At 36.9% G+C, this 16,317-nt stretch overlaps 1 protein-coding gene across 4 annotated transcripts in view; it reads left to right on the top strand.

Annotated features, from left to right (window-relative positions):
- The first annotated feature begins 800 nt into the window (after positions 1-800).
- Positions 801-16,317, top strand: part of CEP162 (centrosomal protein 162) — a 54,730-nt gene continuing 39,213 nt past the window's right edge. Inside the window, exons 1-10 of one of the 4 annotated variants that reach the window (XM_016207325.2) lie at positions 801-1,272; positions 1,949-2,064; positions 3,012-3,126; positions 6,058-6,204; positions 6,534-6,717; positions 8,680-8,747; positions 10,949-11,067; positions 12,627-12,657; positions 13,361-13,477; positions 16,096-16,287. In XM_016207325.2, coding sequence (XP_016062811.2) covers positions 2,008-2,064; positions 3,012-3,126; positions 6,058-6,204; positions 6,534-6,717; positions 8,680-8,747; positions 10,949-11,067; positions 12,627-12,657; positions 13,361-13,477; positions 16,096-16,287 — 1,030 coding nt within the window. In that variant the 5' untranslated portion in view covers positions 801-1,272; positions 1,949-2,007. Of the gene's footprint in view, positions 1,273-1,348; positions 1,514-1,948; positions 2,065-3,011; positions 3,127-6,057; positions 6,205-6,533; positions 6,718-8,679; positions 8,748-10,948; positions 11,068-12,626; positions 12,658-13,360; positions 13,478-16,095; positions 16,288-16,317 lie in introns of those variants that run through there. The other 3 variants (XM_016207324.2, XM_016207322.2, XM_016207323.2) reach the window with 3 other exon arrangements.

The following is a 16,317-nucleotide window of genomic DNA, read 5'->3' as shown; positions in this document are numbered from 1 at the left end:
GAACAAAACATTCATGGAATTGAAATGATTTGCAGATTGCAAGGATTGAGTGAAATAATGCAGGTGAAGCTCCTATCAACTTAAGTGTGTAATAAAGAGTAGCTTTTAAAAAATCTGTATTATTCCAATCTTGATCATAGGGCACAGCTCTTGGCATGTATACATTTGTATCACAATAAGCACATGCTGAATTAAAAATTCAGGGATAAGATGATGAGGTCCCTAACCTGTGTCTGTAAGCAGCAACCCTCTCAACTGTTGTCAATTTTACTTTCACTACCCTAAATGCTGTCCTTTGAAATTCCAAATTGTTGGGTTTTATTTTGGAGAACTAGCAAAAATAAAATAAAAATCCAATGAAGGAATTATACAATGTCGCTATAGAATAGGGAAAAGGAGGTGTGGCAGGTTGGGGTGTGTATGCTGTTTTCAATTTCTTGCCCACTAGGTGGTAGAACAGAGTCCCTATCCCGACAAGAGTTCTTTCTCACAGGTTTGAATCTCTCTCACAACTCCCATAAAGGACTTTGCAAGTAGAAGAAATACAATAAACTGTTTTCCAAACTTTCGCTTGGAAAGCAGAAAGCTGAAACGACAAAGCTGGGGAAAGTTAGAAAGTGATGAGAAGTGCTGAAATTCACGGACTAAGAAAGCGAAACTACATTTCCCAGAAGGCCACGGGTTGGGCCTACAACACCCATCATGCCTGTGTTCCCGCTCTCGTGACAGTTTGGTGCTACCACGATAACAAGAGGCGTAGAGAAAGACGCAGTCTCTCTGCAGGTGCAGCAACGACGGCTCTTACCCGCTGAAGTATCCTAGGCTGGGGCTATTCCAGCCTTCACTGTTTGCGGCAAAAAGACACTAACCGCCGTCCTCGCGGACCCGCGAGCCACGTGACGAGCGCAGGTCATATGACTCCCGAGCCTGGCGGCTTCAGTCTGTTACCCTGACAACTGCTGGGCCCCCAGCCGTCCTTCCGGCAAAGCGCGGAATTCGGACGCGGAGCTAAGTGAGGCGTGGGCACTGCTTTCCGCTCGGCTCAGGGGGGCCGGGACTGTACTCAGAGCCTCAGTTTCGGGTCACTCCCCACCTCCGCCCGGACCGCAGCTGCAGGTGCGTCTTTGTCTCCCTGCCACCTCCAGAACCCGCTCTTCCCGGAGCCGGGACCCGCCGAGTGGGTCCCCTTCCGGTGGGGTCCGCCTCGGATGGAGCGTTTGGGGCCGAGACCTTAACCGCACACACCTGCAACTGATGGGAGACGCTGACGAGGTGAGGCGGCGGCGCTGTTCCGCAGGTTGGCCTGAGCGCCGGGCGCTGCCCGCGGACCCCCGCCCCCCGCCGCCGAGACCGGAAGCCGCGGCGGGGGGCGGGCCTCCAGCGCGGTTCCTGAGGGCGCGCGGGAGAGCTCGGCGGTCACGGCACTAGCGCCTCTTTTTGTTGACTTTGCCCCGCTCGGGAAGAAACAGAACCGATTCTGATTGATTTGTATACTCCATTAATTTTATTTTAGGTGGGTTTTGAGTCTTAATAAATTACATTTGATTCCATTCGGCTGTATTTGGTAACATCCTCGTGTCAGCTTTTGCAAAGTTGCCAATTTATAATTTTTAAAAGGTTCTTTAAGAGGACCTGGTTTGTTTAAGGGATGTTAAATTTTAACTCACACACCCCTATATGTATAGAGTTAGGAAATAGTGTGGCGGCGCCCCTTTTAACAATTGGATGTTAACAATAAAAATGACTTTCTGGACCCTGAGTGCAAGGCCGACTGTGAAAGCTGCTTTTCCAAATCAGTTTTATGAATGAATCAGGAATCTCTTGTCCAGCTTACAGGCCCATCAGTGTGCATATATACTAAAGCATAAGAAATACCTGAGGTGTAAGTCTGGTGGTTTTCATGATATGATACGGCTTTCCTCAAAAGATGTTTATTCTTGATATTTAGTGTTTCCAATATTGAAGATACTTTGGAATGTTTACTTTGGGAAGTGAAAATTATTGATTATGGCCCACTATTCCAAAGAAGAAATGGATGAAGAGTTTGAACAGTTCATGAAAGAGGTAAGTATATACTTTTTAAAGCTCCTGTTTTTGTCCCATAAGAAACTCATCCTTTAATTTTCTCTCTCGCCTCTAAGGTACAGTCTGTCATCCAGCTTTGCCAATTCTATCTACAGAATATACCTATCCTCCTCTAGTCCCCCCCCCCCTTCTCATTCCCACCGCCCTAGTCCAGGGCACCAACAGCTCAGCTGGGCTCCTGCGGCAGCTCCCAGCTACTGTGCCAGCATTCCTCAGCCGCTCTGCAGCCTGCATGATCTGTTACGTAAATCAGACTCCGGTGGCCTCCTATCATAGAGAATAAAGGTCCAAACTCATCCCCATGGTTTACAAAGCCCTGGATGATCTTTCTCATTCCTACCTCACTGACTTCATACCACTCTTCATTATCCACTTATGTTACAGCGGCCTACCCCCCACGCCCCTCCAGACATGCCAAGCTTAATTCACATTAGGAGCTTTGCACTAGCTGTTCCCTCTGCCGGTTGTGCCGTTCCCGTCTTCCTCACCTGGCCGGTGATCTCATCTCAAAGAGGGTTTTATCTGTTTATCCAGTAAAGTAACCACCAAGTTACTTTTTAGTAAACTGTGTATCTAATGTTCTATGTAACATTTGGTACCATTCATTGTTTTACTTGTATCGGTCTATATTCTGCCTCCCATTATAAAAATGTTTAGTGTACCACTTGATAGTTATTTGTTCATTGCCATACCTGCAGTACCTAATTGGTACTTAATGAGTATTTGCTGAATGTACAAATTCGAGGGTTACACCACATCCTATGTTTTATATACATGGAGAGGCCTTGTAAAGCATTCAGAAGAGTCACATTTTAAACCATCATACTAACGTTTTTGGTCATAAAGGCAGTTTGATATACGATATAGTAGAAAGAACCTCACTTTCATTATCTAACAGGGAAAAAAATGCCTATATCTGATTTCAGCTTTCAGATGATTCTTTTGAAACTTCAAACAAAACACCTAAACAACCTAAAAGAGAAGTGAAAAAAAAAGATACACTGCCATGGTGGATAACTGAAGATGATTTTGAAGATGGTGGTTAAGTATTGCTGATTTTTCATTTCAAATTATTTGACCACAAGGGGTCAGTAAAGACTTTTAATTCTGGATTTTGTTATTACTGTACTATAAATATATAAAGGAAATAATACAAATAGTGTGAATTTTAGAGGTTTTCATTGATTTTCATCTTCACTTCATTATGTATTATGTAACTGAGAGTGTGTTTCTGCATCATTAGGTTATTGTACATTGAGATAATTGTATTTAGTCAAATTAAGATGATGAATAATATAGGTATATTTATTATCATTTTTTAATGGTAAATTGATTTAAAGTGATTTAATAAAATATTCTGGGAACATATTAACATCATTGCATGGGCAGATTTTAACAAATCTATAGATTTTGGTATCACAGTCTCTTAATAACAGTAGTAAAAGAAATAATTTATTGCCTTAATGATAGAGAACTCATTATTGATCCTGTCTGGCACATGTGTATGCCTTTCTCAGAACTATTCCTCATTATGTTGCTACAAATGGAAAATGATTCTCTGGAGTGTTTTCTTCAGTGTACTATACTGTATATGATAACCACTGTATCTATAAGGAACCCCAGACTATGATGAAATACCTATGTCCACACTGTAATTAAGCACCATTTTATAAATTGATAAGATTTGGTATCTCTTCTCTAGGGGAAAAACTTACCCATGGCTTTTGTTTTTCCCCCATAAAATTGAGCCCCAGTTCCTTAATGTGACAGTTAAGATTTTACGTAATCTGACTGGACCCCTCCTTTCTAGCCTCACGTGCTCCAGCCACACTCCATTATTCCTCCTCTCCTGCAAGCACTATTGGCTCCATGCCTGTGTGCGTCAGCTCATGCTTTCTTGCCACTAGCGTGCCTTTCCTCTCATCCTTCTTGTCCAGTAAAGTTTGGTATTACTTCTTTTGCAATCCTCCCCTAACTCTTCTGTCTCCCTTATCAACACAGTTATTTTCTTCTCTGTTGTAGTGTCAAAACACCACAATAGCATTTATGTGTTGTGCTGATAGTTGTAACCTATATAAGGCTACTCTTGAAGTTGGCAGCTTTGCAAGGGAAGGAAATGCTTCTTTTCCTTGTACCCCTGACCCTCAATAATAAATCATAAAAGTGTTTAACGAATGATTGTAAGAGTGAATTTGATAGTCACTTCTTTGTTCTTCTTAATAGTGTATAAAAAGGAATTGCCTTATTGAAAATTTCAGTGCATTTTTTTTTTCATAAATCCCCAAACTATGCAACAGTACTAAAGTTTGCATGTGAAGAATTCTTTTTTTAGACTCTTTCCCCCTGTTGGCACTTGAGAAGTATATTATGTGATGAAGTACTATTGGAACTGACAAAAATTTGAGACTTAATTAGCGTTAAAGTCTTTTTTCTAGAAAACAGAGATGGGATGATGTGTAAATTCACCCCAAAAGGAAAGAATAGATCCTAGGCCAACACTTGAATGTAATCTAACTGAAGGTGTTAGTAATTTTTAAAAGAATTTATCAATCAGAAGTGAATTTGATTAGTAAAGGATGCAAGAAAGGGTCTTAAGAAACAAACTTTGACACTGTCCCTTTATACACAAGGGAGAGGGCTTCTCCACCAAGGGCATAACCTGGTTCCTGGTTCAATCACAGACTTTTAATAAGTTTATGTTATGTTCTGAGTAGTAGGTGATTCCTAGTGCTAGATGATCCCTGCCATCCAGAGTGTAGAAGCTTCTGAGGGAGACCTGAACACCCTATTGAGAGGAACACATTACCCACCTTAGATAGATGCCATTAAACGTCAATAGTGAGCAACTCCAGCTTTATAATTTTGCTTTCTTTCGATCACCATAAGGGTAAAGCATTCTGCTTAGAGGGTGAAACTAATCCTCCTTCTGGCTGTACTCTTCATTACGAATAACTAAATTGGATCTTGGTCTTGGTTATAGTAGTCTCTCATGAGCTCCGTTATCATGGGTCACATCCCTGCTCCAGCTTTGGAGCCAGGGTGAGACCCAGACAGACACCACAACAGCACCCCAACCTTGGCATGCATGTTTTCTCTTGAAATGTCTTTAGATTGTCTCTTGAGTTTCTGCAGCTGTGGAAGTTGTTTGAGCTAAAAAACCATTATTCACACAAAGCCATAAAATCAATAGATTCCAAACCCTTCCCAAGAGGATACTAATTAGGAAATTGAAGTCAGAGTTTGTGACTTCTTAATAAGGCTCCTTCTAAGCAAAAGTGATACTTTTGTAATCTTTATTTCTATCACATAATAAATTTTTCTTTCTCCGTATATCAGTTTTTTACAACATATATGTACTATTAGGATAAAGAAATTTTGATATTACATAACTTTTTCAGTGTTTTCTGGTGCTTTTGAAATAAAGAGAAAATCTTACCCCTGGCCTAGTGAGGATGAGCATGGTCTAACCATCAACTCCTTTTCTGGGCTTATTTCTACCTGCACTTACCCTCACTCTCTAGGGCCACCTTCACTGCCCCTTTGCATCCTCAGATGTGGTTATCCCCTCCCATTGTTGACCCTATGTACCTCTTCCCTCTACCTGGAATTGTCTCCCTTTTCCATTTCAGCTAGTTATTTACTACTCTTCCTTCACATAGGACAGAAGATATTCTTTTAAATGACATTTTAAATGGTGTACTATATAAAGTACTGTGCTTCAAAATAGTTTTTTAAAATTATGTCTCTCTTCACCCTCATTATGGAAAATCTTGAAATACTGTTGAGATACACTGCAGATAGATTTGTAATTTTTTTCTGTGAATTTTAGGTCTGATGGCTTTTTATTTAATAGACTAGATTTATTTTATAGCTACTGTCTCAAAATTAGTGTAATAGTATGATGGTGTTGGCATAGTGCTCAAAATAATATCCTTTATATAAATATCTAACTATATTAAATCCCATCCTTAGAACGGCTTGGAACAAATGTAAGCTATCTGAAAACAAAAAAGACTTCTCAGCCTATAATGGACATAGAAGAGGAGTCTGCTGAAAGGATTCAATTTCTCAAGAGCAGTGGAACCTCTATCTTAAGTATTGACAGCTTAGAAACAAATGGTAAGAAATGTGAGACATATGAGTTGACAGGTTAATTACTATGCTTATAATAAGCATTTTTACAAAAATTAACTCATAACTATCTTGGGACCTCATTTATGAAGCACTTAGATTTAATTTCTTCCTAGAAGGTTTACAATTACACTTTTAGAGAAGCCGTATAACTTTTCATATTGATTATGAATATAAATCTATATTGGTGGGGGAAAGATTAAGTAAAGTATGTTTTATGTTTTTAAAAATTTTACTATATAATGTCAAATGCATCATTGAAATTAATTTTATCAAAATTCTATATGTTAATGAAATTATTTGTACTTTCCATTTAGAGATGGTAGTTTCTGAGCTCAGCCATAGTGTTCTCGGGTTGGGATTGGACACATTAGAAGAACAAGAGGAAAAAGAGCAGTTTTTTGCCCGACTTGAGAGAGGCTTAACATCTTCCATTGATTATTCAAGATTAAATAAGGAATTGGATTCTAATGACTCCACACAATTTAAAGCTTTACATAGGTAATGTAAATACATCATAAACTAATTGTTAAATGATTTTTGTGTTTTTCTATATTTTTGGAAGATTGGTATATGCATAGACTAAATGGGTAAATATTATAACAGGCAAAAGTAGACTCTTATTTTTAACTCTATTCTCTGTTTATTATGTTGGTCAGAGTTTCTCTTTTATATGAACAGAATACATTGGTTTGTATTCGAGAGCCCACTCTGCCTCCAGATATCTGAAATTTCATGCCTGAGATACTATTGAGACTAATAGCAGCACAATGCCAGAAAGACCTTACTAGGAAGGTAACTTATCAAGTGATTTTCCACAGGTAAATAAGAGAGTTCAGGTAGCTGTTATAAACTCAGGGGAAAAACGGTACAGAAAAGGGTTGGGGAACCAGAGAACAAAGACAGGATTTGTCTGTGTTCTACCTTTGTGTATATTTGGCCCTAATGATTATCTGAAAACCTCATTTATTCTGAAAATCCTCCTAGGTGACTGAGCTGGTCCTCTGTAAGTATGGTAGACCTTTGACATTTTCAAGACCTTTGTGAAACCTGATATTTTTAATTTCCTCAGTTTTATATATCATTTAATTTTTTAAGTTTTAAGTGAAAGTCAGATTATAATTCTAAGTTTTGAAGAACACCAAACTATAATTATATTAAGGGTCAGGAGAATCGTAACGTCTGATTATTAGAGTGCCTGTTCTCATGATGCTTAGTTTCTTGTAGATGGTGGACAAAGCAGTGACTGTGTAGGCTCTGAGATTTTTACCCTACTTGGGAGTTAACAAGTTAGCCTGCCAGTTTTATGGATGCTGATAATAGATACACGATTCCTGGGCCAGAAACAAAGGGCTTTATTTCTCACAACAAAAGCAGTTCAGTACCTGAGTGTCAAGTTTATTTGCCTTGGTTCCCTATGCCCCATAAGGCCCACGGAGGCAACACAAAGATGATGGCTGTCTGTACATGTGGTGGGTTGCTTTACAGGAGAGGATCTGTCGCTGAGAGTAGGGAATCTACTGCCTTATAGTAGAGTGGAAACAAGCCTTCTCTTTGGGCAGAAACTGCTTCATCTCTCAAAGTTGCTCACTGTAAACACAACCCTGAGAAATGACCTAGGAAAAGGGGTCCGTGCCTTGCATTCTTGGCATACCCAGCGGGAACAAGCAGATCTATGTTGATTGCCTTTCCCAAGTGACAACATAGATTAAGCATGTACAGGTATGTTAGTCACAAGTTTCTGCCTTTTGCAATATTTCTTAACTTTTTTCTGATTCTTAATATTCTTAAATACTGATATTTTTGCTCCAAAACAGACTAGTCAGAGTACAGCATAGTACTGAGTATGCAATATTGTTTTCTGCTATTAATATAGTTTTATAATTTTTTGGACTTCTAATCTCACTAAAGACAGGATTGATGGATTGAAAAAGGTAGAACTGATTCCTGGGTTTGAAAGAAAGCAGTATCTGAACTAATATATCTAGTGCAAATTGGACATACTCAAGCTTCTCTGTCACCTTGCTGAGTTTCTCTTGGTTTAAGGCTCCTATTCCGCTCCTATTTCAGGATTAAGTTCCTTGTTAGCATGTAAATGATGACTCTGACATTTTTTTCTGGCTTCCTTCTAGACTTCACTGGTTCTCACAGCTTATGGTCAATTCCTAATCTTTAGTGTAGGAAGGACACCTGGATCCTGAGACATGTAAATGCACACATTTATCTATAAAGTTTAAAAATACGTCATTTTTTTCTTTGTATTATTTTGTCAACTACAATTAAGCTTTAAGAAACCTTTATTTTCAAAACGTTTTCCTTATAGCTCCCAAATTTTCTGCTTTTGATAGAGTAAGAATACGTGAGAAGAAATACATAATGTTAGAGATTTTAAAAAATATACAAAGGATTGCATGGAAATGTATTATTAACATGTAATGCTAAATTAAGTAAATATTTTTCCAGTAATCAAGGTAATAAAGAACTAACTGAAGATAAACATGAGAATGAATCGAACCATGAAGAACTGCCAGGTAATTTCTTTGCTTTTAAAATTTGCAATATTTGAAAAGATAATATAGCTTTTAATAAAGATGTTGATAAGAAAAAAACAATTAAAAGGAAAATCAAAGTGTCTTAGAAAGAGCTTTGGACGGGTAGAGTGAATTGCCTGTGTTGCGGTCTGAGCTACTGAGAACTTATTAAAAGTGCACTGCTGCCTTATTTGTTGGGAGTGGGCAGTGAACCAGTTGGGAAGACAGAAACGAGTTTTGTGCTAGGATCAGGGAAATCTGTGCAGCCAAGACAAATACTTTCAAGGCTTGATTGGAGTGGTATATCTTTTTTCATCTTTTGACTTTTAGCGTATCTGTGTTTTAATATTTAAAATGATTCTTATAGATAGCACATAGCTGGGTTTTGCTTTTTTATCCAATCTGACAATCTCTGACTTTCAATTCTCATTTTATAAAAATATATTTATTGGAATGGTTATTTACTGTTTTGCCGTTTGTTTTTGTATCTTTCCATCTTTTTTGTTTATTGCTTTTTTGTCCTGCATTCTATTGGATTGAGTATTTATAGCATTCCATTATCCCTTCTTTTGGCTTGTTATACCTCTTTGTTGTATTTTTTTCTTAGTTGCCCTATGATTCACAATATGCATCTTTATCTTATTAGAGTCTACTTTTAAATAACATTATACCATTGCTGACAGTTCTGTAGCCGAAAGTAGAAGAACTAAGTAGTGAATCCAAGCCTTCTGGCTCCTGGTCATGCTCTTAAGTACTATGTCATACTACCTGCACTGTGTCTTATACTACTTTTTCGTAGTAGTATAAACCAGTCACACAAACACCATCCCAAACCCCAAGTAATAGTCTAAGTTCACTGCCATACCCTCCCATGCCTCCTTTCCGCTTGTACATCATCTCTTTTTAAGCAAATCTGATCTTTTAGGTTACTCAAAATTCAATGATTCCCACCTAGAATATTAGAATCTTATTCATTTTTATAGTGGTCCTAGAACCTAGAACAATGTCTAATAAAGTAATTTCTCAATAACTGTGAATTTAATTGTGTCTACTGATATTTAGAAAATCCCAGGGTTCTTTCTCATATGGAGGAGAAGCAAAGGTGAGCTTCTCCGTCCCGAAATACAGATGTTAACCAAGAAACCTAGGTTATCTACCTAGGTTACAATACCCATGCTGTTCCAACCTCATATTCCTAATGAACTAAAATGGAGATGTTTCTGTAGGCAGATCTCACTGGAAGCATCTCTATTTAACTTCCATACCCTCTTTTCCCAAATTCTCATTAATAATTGTATCCAAGTTGTCCTCTCTATTCTAAGAGAAGACTGAAGGACAGCCTTTCCAGAAGCAGACTCTCTAGTACCTCATGCAGCCTTTCTCCCATCAGGCTATCCTGTTTCTGAAAAATGTGATCTAACTTTTGAAATAAAAGTAAGATTGCGTTTCTTTCTAGAATGATTGATTCCACCGTGAAAAAGCTGTTCCCCTTTTATGGCCTGCAGATCTCAGTCAGTCCTTCATAAGGACTAGAAACAAGTTACAAATCGTTAACTAGATCCTGGCCAAATCGTCCTTGCCCTATCTTCCCCATAAATAGTCTGATGGCATCATGTTAACATGTACACATCTTTCCCATCTGCTGCAAAGCCTTTGAGATATAATTTGGGCCTTTAGCTGAGAAGTGCCCAGGATTTGGAAACAGTGAAAGTCATATAGGGCCAGTATTTCTTAAGGGAAGTATCAGAGATAGACCTCTCATGAGTACCCTAAAGAGACAAAAAAAAAAAAAATCAACTTAAAAAAATGAGCAAAATCCATCCTTTTATGAGTCAAGATTTACAAAAAAGTTCTGCCTTTTATAAGTAAGCAATTTGAGAAAATTGTCTTTAAAAAACAAATTAATTTGTTTTAAAGATGATATAAAATCTTTTGGGCAGTGCTAGACATTTTTAGTCAGTTAATATGGAAGATTAAAAATGTAATACTCTTATAAGTTCTTGAAAGTACAAAAAAATGAAATAAAACTAAGACAGTTATAAATTGAATTATTAAATCTTTGCCAACAAATCTTTTATCTTCATGTTAATATTTCAATAAATGATTCTTAAGCAGAATTCTTCCATTTGTAAATCAATTTTTTTCTGGAATTTGACTTTTGACAATGTGATCCTTATGTTTTTAAAAATTATTTTCTTCAGAAAATTACAGTGATGATTTTGAAGATGTTGAGAATATTGATGCCCCTTTGACTATTAAAGATGAAGAGACTAATTCCAAAGGAAATCTCACATCAGAAGAAATAAATACACCCAAACAGGTATACATCAATTATATATTTGACAGTTTTGAAACTTCTTTTACCACTTTAGCTGTCACTATTTGAAATGCTCAAAATATGGAGTTCTTTATAGTCTTGCTTATTGTTGTAAAGTTATAGGTCTCTTAACATACAGGCATTTCCTTAACTCAGGTGTCATTTTGGTATAAATATTAATGAAATATGGCAGTTGATGATATTCTTAAGGATATCTTTTGGCAAGTAATTTCCTTAAGCTCTAGAAATTGAAAACTTAATTTAAATCTCACATCTAATTTTAAGCAAGTATAATAAATTCCACTTTTCTTTGGTAGGTGTTTTCCTTGTGAATACAATAAATACCCCTCAGTATTTATGCTAGTAGTACACTAGTGTCTGAGTTTTACTTAGCTGAGATCATGAATTAACTTACTCATCACATTCAGCGTTGCTATACTCTATCTCGTTTCTCAGTTCTTACCAAGACTAGTTAAGGGCACTACAACATATTGCCTGCCTGGTATAACTTATCCTTGAACTATCAAATAGCAACTGGTAGGACAATCATTATTATATTGGTCTCGATCTGGACACAGTCTCTTTTGGGACCACATGTTAGGACTAGAAGTTTTGAACTCTCTAAAAAGAAGTAAGGAACACTTTCCGGTATTAATAAATATTCTTAAGAAAATTTTCTTATTCTTACCTAGTACTTTGTCTTTGGGTGTCTGTATCACGTAGTTAGGGTGGAAAAACCAAGATGAACTTAGAAATGCACAAACATTAATGAGATCTGATGAGTATCCTTAGAAATTTAATGGGGTTTATACTTGGAATATGGCAATTATAATATTTGATGAAAAATAAATAGGTGAGTAGAAGGCATAATAGTGTGGTATATTAAGAAAGGGTAGTTTGTCAGCCTAAATATGGAAACCTAGGAGAGAGTTGTCTGGGAAAGGGTCAAAATAGGAAGGAAATAAAGCTCTGTTAAAACGAGGTAATCCTACATTCTGTCTGTCTTTCCAAGTGGAGAATATAGGTGACACTAATTCGAAAACTTACTCTAAGGGAACCTATAATATTGATGAATTTCAACTATTTTACCATTTGGTGGCCCATCTTTTTGAAAATTTTCTCTGAAAATGTAGATGAAACCATGAATGCAAGTTATATTTAATCAACTTTTAACAATAAGAGGAGAATGGTGATGTTATAATAGAAGAAATCTTATATGAGATAGACATGTTATTCTGGAGTTCAAAAAACAAGAATTTCTGAGCAAAGTAGATGAGCAAATGGTATTGGATACTTTAAACAGGCTTCTATAAAGGCCTAAATTAATTACTGGTAATTGCCAAGATTCTGAAGAGACTTCTATAAATTCTCCAACAGCTACAGTCTCTAGTCTTGTAGAATTATTAGTGAATGAGGATGATAAGAAACCTAGAAAGAACCTTTCCTGGTCTTTTCATAACGGACTGAAGCACTGGCTTTCAAGTTCTGTTACTGTTGCCATTGTGGTCATTTTACATAACTTTGATTTTAAATGATATGATTCTTTTCTACCTTTAATTTAGGAAGAAGAGAAAACTGGCATGCTGGCCAATGGTAAATATTATGTATATTTATGTATTTTAGTTGGCAAAAAATTGTTCAGAATTGCATCTAAATAATTTTGAATAAATCACTACCTGTACTTGTTTTTTAATATCTCTCATGAATTAAAGTTCACAGCTTGTCTCAGTAATTTATCTTTTCTGCCTATCTTGAATCCTTCCTGTTATATTTAAGAACATTTCTTTTTTAAAAGTCCAGGACTAGATAGCTTTATTGGTGCATTCTACCAAACGTTCAAAGAAGAGTTAATGCCAATTTTTTAAAACTCAAAGAACAAGAAGGAATACTTCCAAACTCATTATATGAGGCCAGGATCACCCTGACACCAAAATAAAAGAAAACAATCCAATTTAAAAGAACATCCGAAAGAATAAAATACCTAAGAATAAATTTAGCCAAGGAAGTAATAAATATGTACAAAATGGCAAAATTTTGTATTGACATTTGAAAATTACAAAATGTCAATGAAAGAAATTGAAGCAGACACAGGGAATGGAAAGATATTACATGTTCATGGATTAGAAGAATTAATATTGTTTTAATGTCCATAACCATAGATACATGGTTATATATTCTTTATATGTAAATATTTATCTTTGTTTTTATATGGATTGCATGTGATTAAAATACTTTCTTAAAGAAACCATACAAATTTCTCTACATTACTAATATCTTTTCTTATATGTTGTTCCAGTGGTGCTGCATGATTCATTAGACTCTGTTGCAGAGGTCAACCTTGATGAACAGCATAGACCAACAACTGTGCCAAAGGTCCTGCCTAAAGTAGCTGATAATGAAATGACAGGAACAGGTAAAAATGTTTGAAAAACTCAACATTTTCTAAATGTGTACTGTTTTATGACTAGTTGACTTCATTTATATATAATACGTAGTGACATATATAATAATTATATGGAGATCTAGTGTGCAACTATGTGACTGAACTTGGTTTAAGAACTGAAAAGATCAGTGGAGTTTTTTGTTTTCTTTGTTTTTTTTTAACCATGCTTCTTCCAGGATTAAGTAGGCTTAGATTAGGTGCTACATTGTCAAAGATCATCTTTTAAAAATAATACTTACGAAATTCTTTGTGTTTTATTGTATTAAAAGGTTGGTATCTATAAAAGTGAGGTTTTCCTAACACCAGGCCAGATCTAGCCTTTCACATATTTTCATTTCTTATATATTGTTTCTCATGGGTAGGTTCCATTTTGTGCTATGGCTGCATGACTGGAGCCGTCACAAGGTGACAGTATTGCTCCACAACCTGACTGTTGGTTGCCTCAGCAAAATAGCCTTTGACCTGTCTCAACTTTCTTAAGTGGAAAAATACAGGGAGCTTTTGTCTTCTGGTAATATATAAAATAACTACATACTCTTTTTAATGTAAAAAGCAGAGTGGTCAGGCCTTTTCTCTTCATAAAATGCATGAAAAAAGTTAATGTGCATGACTCTGAGATATTTAATATCACTTGGGTTAATGACTCAAGTTAGGAGAAAAGGATCTTCCCCCTGCTCTGTTTCCTGAGAAGCCCCTAATAACTCTCTATCCTCTGTTTCTAATTTGTAACTTTTAGGCCATTTGGTTTTTTGCACGTTTGCTCTACTGTTGGTTTAAAGCCTGGAACTTCTTCTTTTTGACACCTCACACCTGATAAATTAGGTATGAGTTTTCAGTACCACTGTGCTACTTAACATCGGGGTCATTTCTTTTATATGTACTCAGCAGAAACTTAAGTATTCTGATATTTCTGTAGAGAAGGGGAAAAAATACCACCTGTGCCTTTTTCCTTCCTTCCTAAAGATTAATTCTCTCCTTCAGTCAGGCTGCTCAGCCTGGCAGATAGTTCGAGGAAGAGTTGGGCTTACCTTAACAGGCATGATCTTTTCCTCAAGTACTATTGAAAAATCCCTGCCACTTGACACTTAAATCTTAATTTGCTCTAACATATCCCCCTTTTTTGTTTTTAATTTATTTAAGCAAATCTATTATTTATTGGGCTCTCCAAATAGCAGTGGTAACCTGAAGCTTAGGATGGAAAGAAATCCCATTGTGAGGCATTCTTACACAATCTTGTTGTGTGGCATTTGGCTGCCTCTTGTGTTTAGAGTTAAAAATAGCCCCTTAGAGTTGTATACTATACAACTTACAGTTTATTAGAGGACGATGAGGTTGCATATACTATTGTGCTTTTAAGCATGAAGTAATCCATCATGGGTATCGAAGGGGAAGAAGACGGCTCATTCCGTGTCTCTCCCCTTTGCCACTTTTCTATGACTCTTTTCTCTAATTTTTAAAATTCCACTGTTAGTAAAGAAAGTTACAAAATGAGTAAGAAATACTCATAAAAATATTTGATCACTGTTTTCATTAGATTCCTCGAATTCTTTTCTTTTCAAAATTTACTTATTGTTGGGAGGAGAAAGTTAATGGAATAAAGAGTGAACAGTGACATCAAGTGTTCTGTTTTGGGTGGCACAGTGAATAATGACCCCTCAGCTAAAGTAGGAAATACTGGTAGTAAAACAAGTTTTGTTGGGGAATATAATAAACTCAGTTGAGGGTATGTTAGATGTGATTTACTTACAGAACGATCTAAATATCTTTATTCAGAAAAAAATAAGGGCAAAAAACAGATATGGATGAAGTCAGGAAGGGAGGACGAGGGAAGGGAAGAGAGAGGGAGGGGAGGGAGGAAGGGGAGAGAGAAGGAGGGAGGGAGGAAGGGAGGGAGAAGGAGTTGGTTTTACAAAGAAGGCTAAAGATGGGGCCCTGAGATGAGCCACTTCACCATAAGAGCTGGAGAAGCAGCCATCAGGTTGGCAGGAAGAATAAGAAGGGATGCAGAACAAATCCCAGCAAAAGGACAGTGCCAGAAGTCTCACAGAGTTGAAGAGAACTAAAGATGACAGGATTTGGCCACTAGGAAATTGTTTTTCACTACAGCAGCTTTAGCAGGATATTGGAACACTGAATTTCAAAGTTAGAGGAGTGAATTTCAGTTGAAGAAATGCAGACTGCTGCTTGGTGGCACAGGGAAGCTGAAAGAGAATGGTGGTGGCAAGGGAGAGACAGAATCCTTGAGATGACTGTGTCAGTTCGGGCAATATAGGAAAAGTTTTATCCAATGCAGAGGGTTTAATTAAGGGTAGTAGGAAAAGGGGGCGATAACTTGTGGAGTCAGATTGTGTAGTTACCGGGTTAGGACACATCTCACCTTGCTCTAGAGTTACTGAGGCTGCTGTGATTTTATACGGGTAAGCCATGCCTACATACTACCTGGTTTTGTATTTAACATTCTATCTTTATAATGTCATCATTGTCCTACAGTCTCGTTCACCATTCTTCACAGATTAAGGGATGATATTAATATTTTCTATTTCTCATGTATTTGTGTGATTATACTGGAGATACATTTATTTTAACAGGTGTTTCTTATAGACAAAGCAATAGTGACATTGAAGCTCTACATCAGGCTTATTGTCATATAGCCCATTCCTTGGGAGATGCCGATGAACAAAGAATTGAGAATACTGCCGTGGAAAATACCAAGAGCTCAGAGAAAGGTCATCTTCAAGAAAATGAAGAGTCTTCCAAAAACATCTCTACAACAGAATCTGGTAAAAGCTATTTGAGACCCTCTCTGAACA

This window comes from Miniopterus natalensis, chromosome 5 (assembly GCF_054644295.1).
Source record: "Miniopterus natalensis isolate mMinNat1 chromosome 5, mMinNat1.hap1, whole genome shotgun sequence".
In the NCBI taxonomy this organism is placed as follows: domain Eukaryota; kingdom Metazoa; phylum Chordata; class Mammalia; order Chiroptera; family Miniopteridae; genus Miniopterus; species Miniopterus natalensis.
The sequence above is the reverse complement of the archived record's forward strand: the minus strand, read 5'-3'. Positions and strand labels throughout refer to the sequence as shown.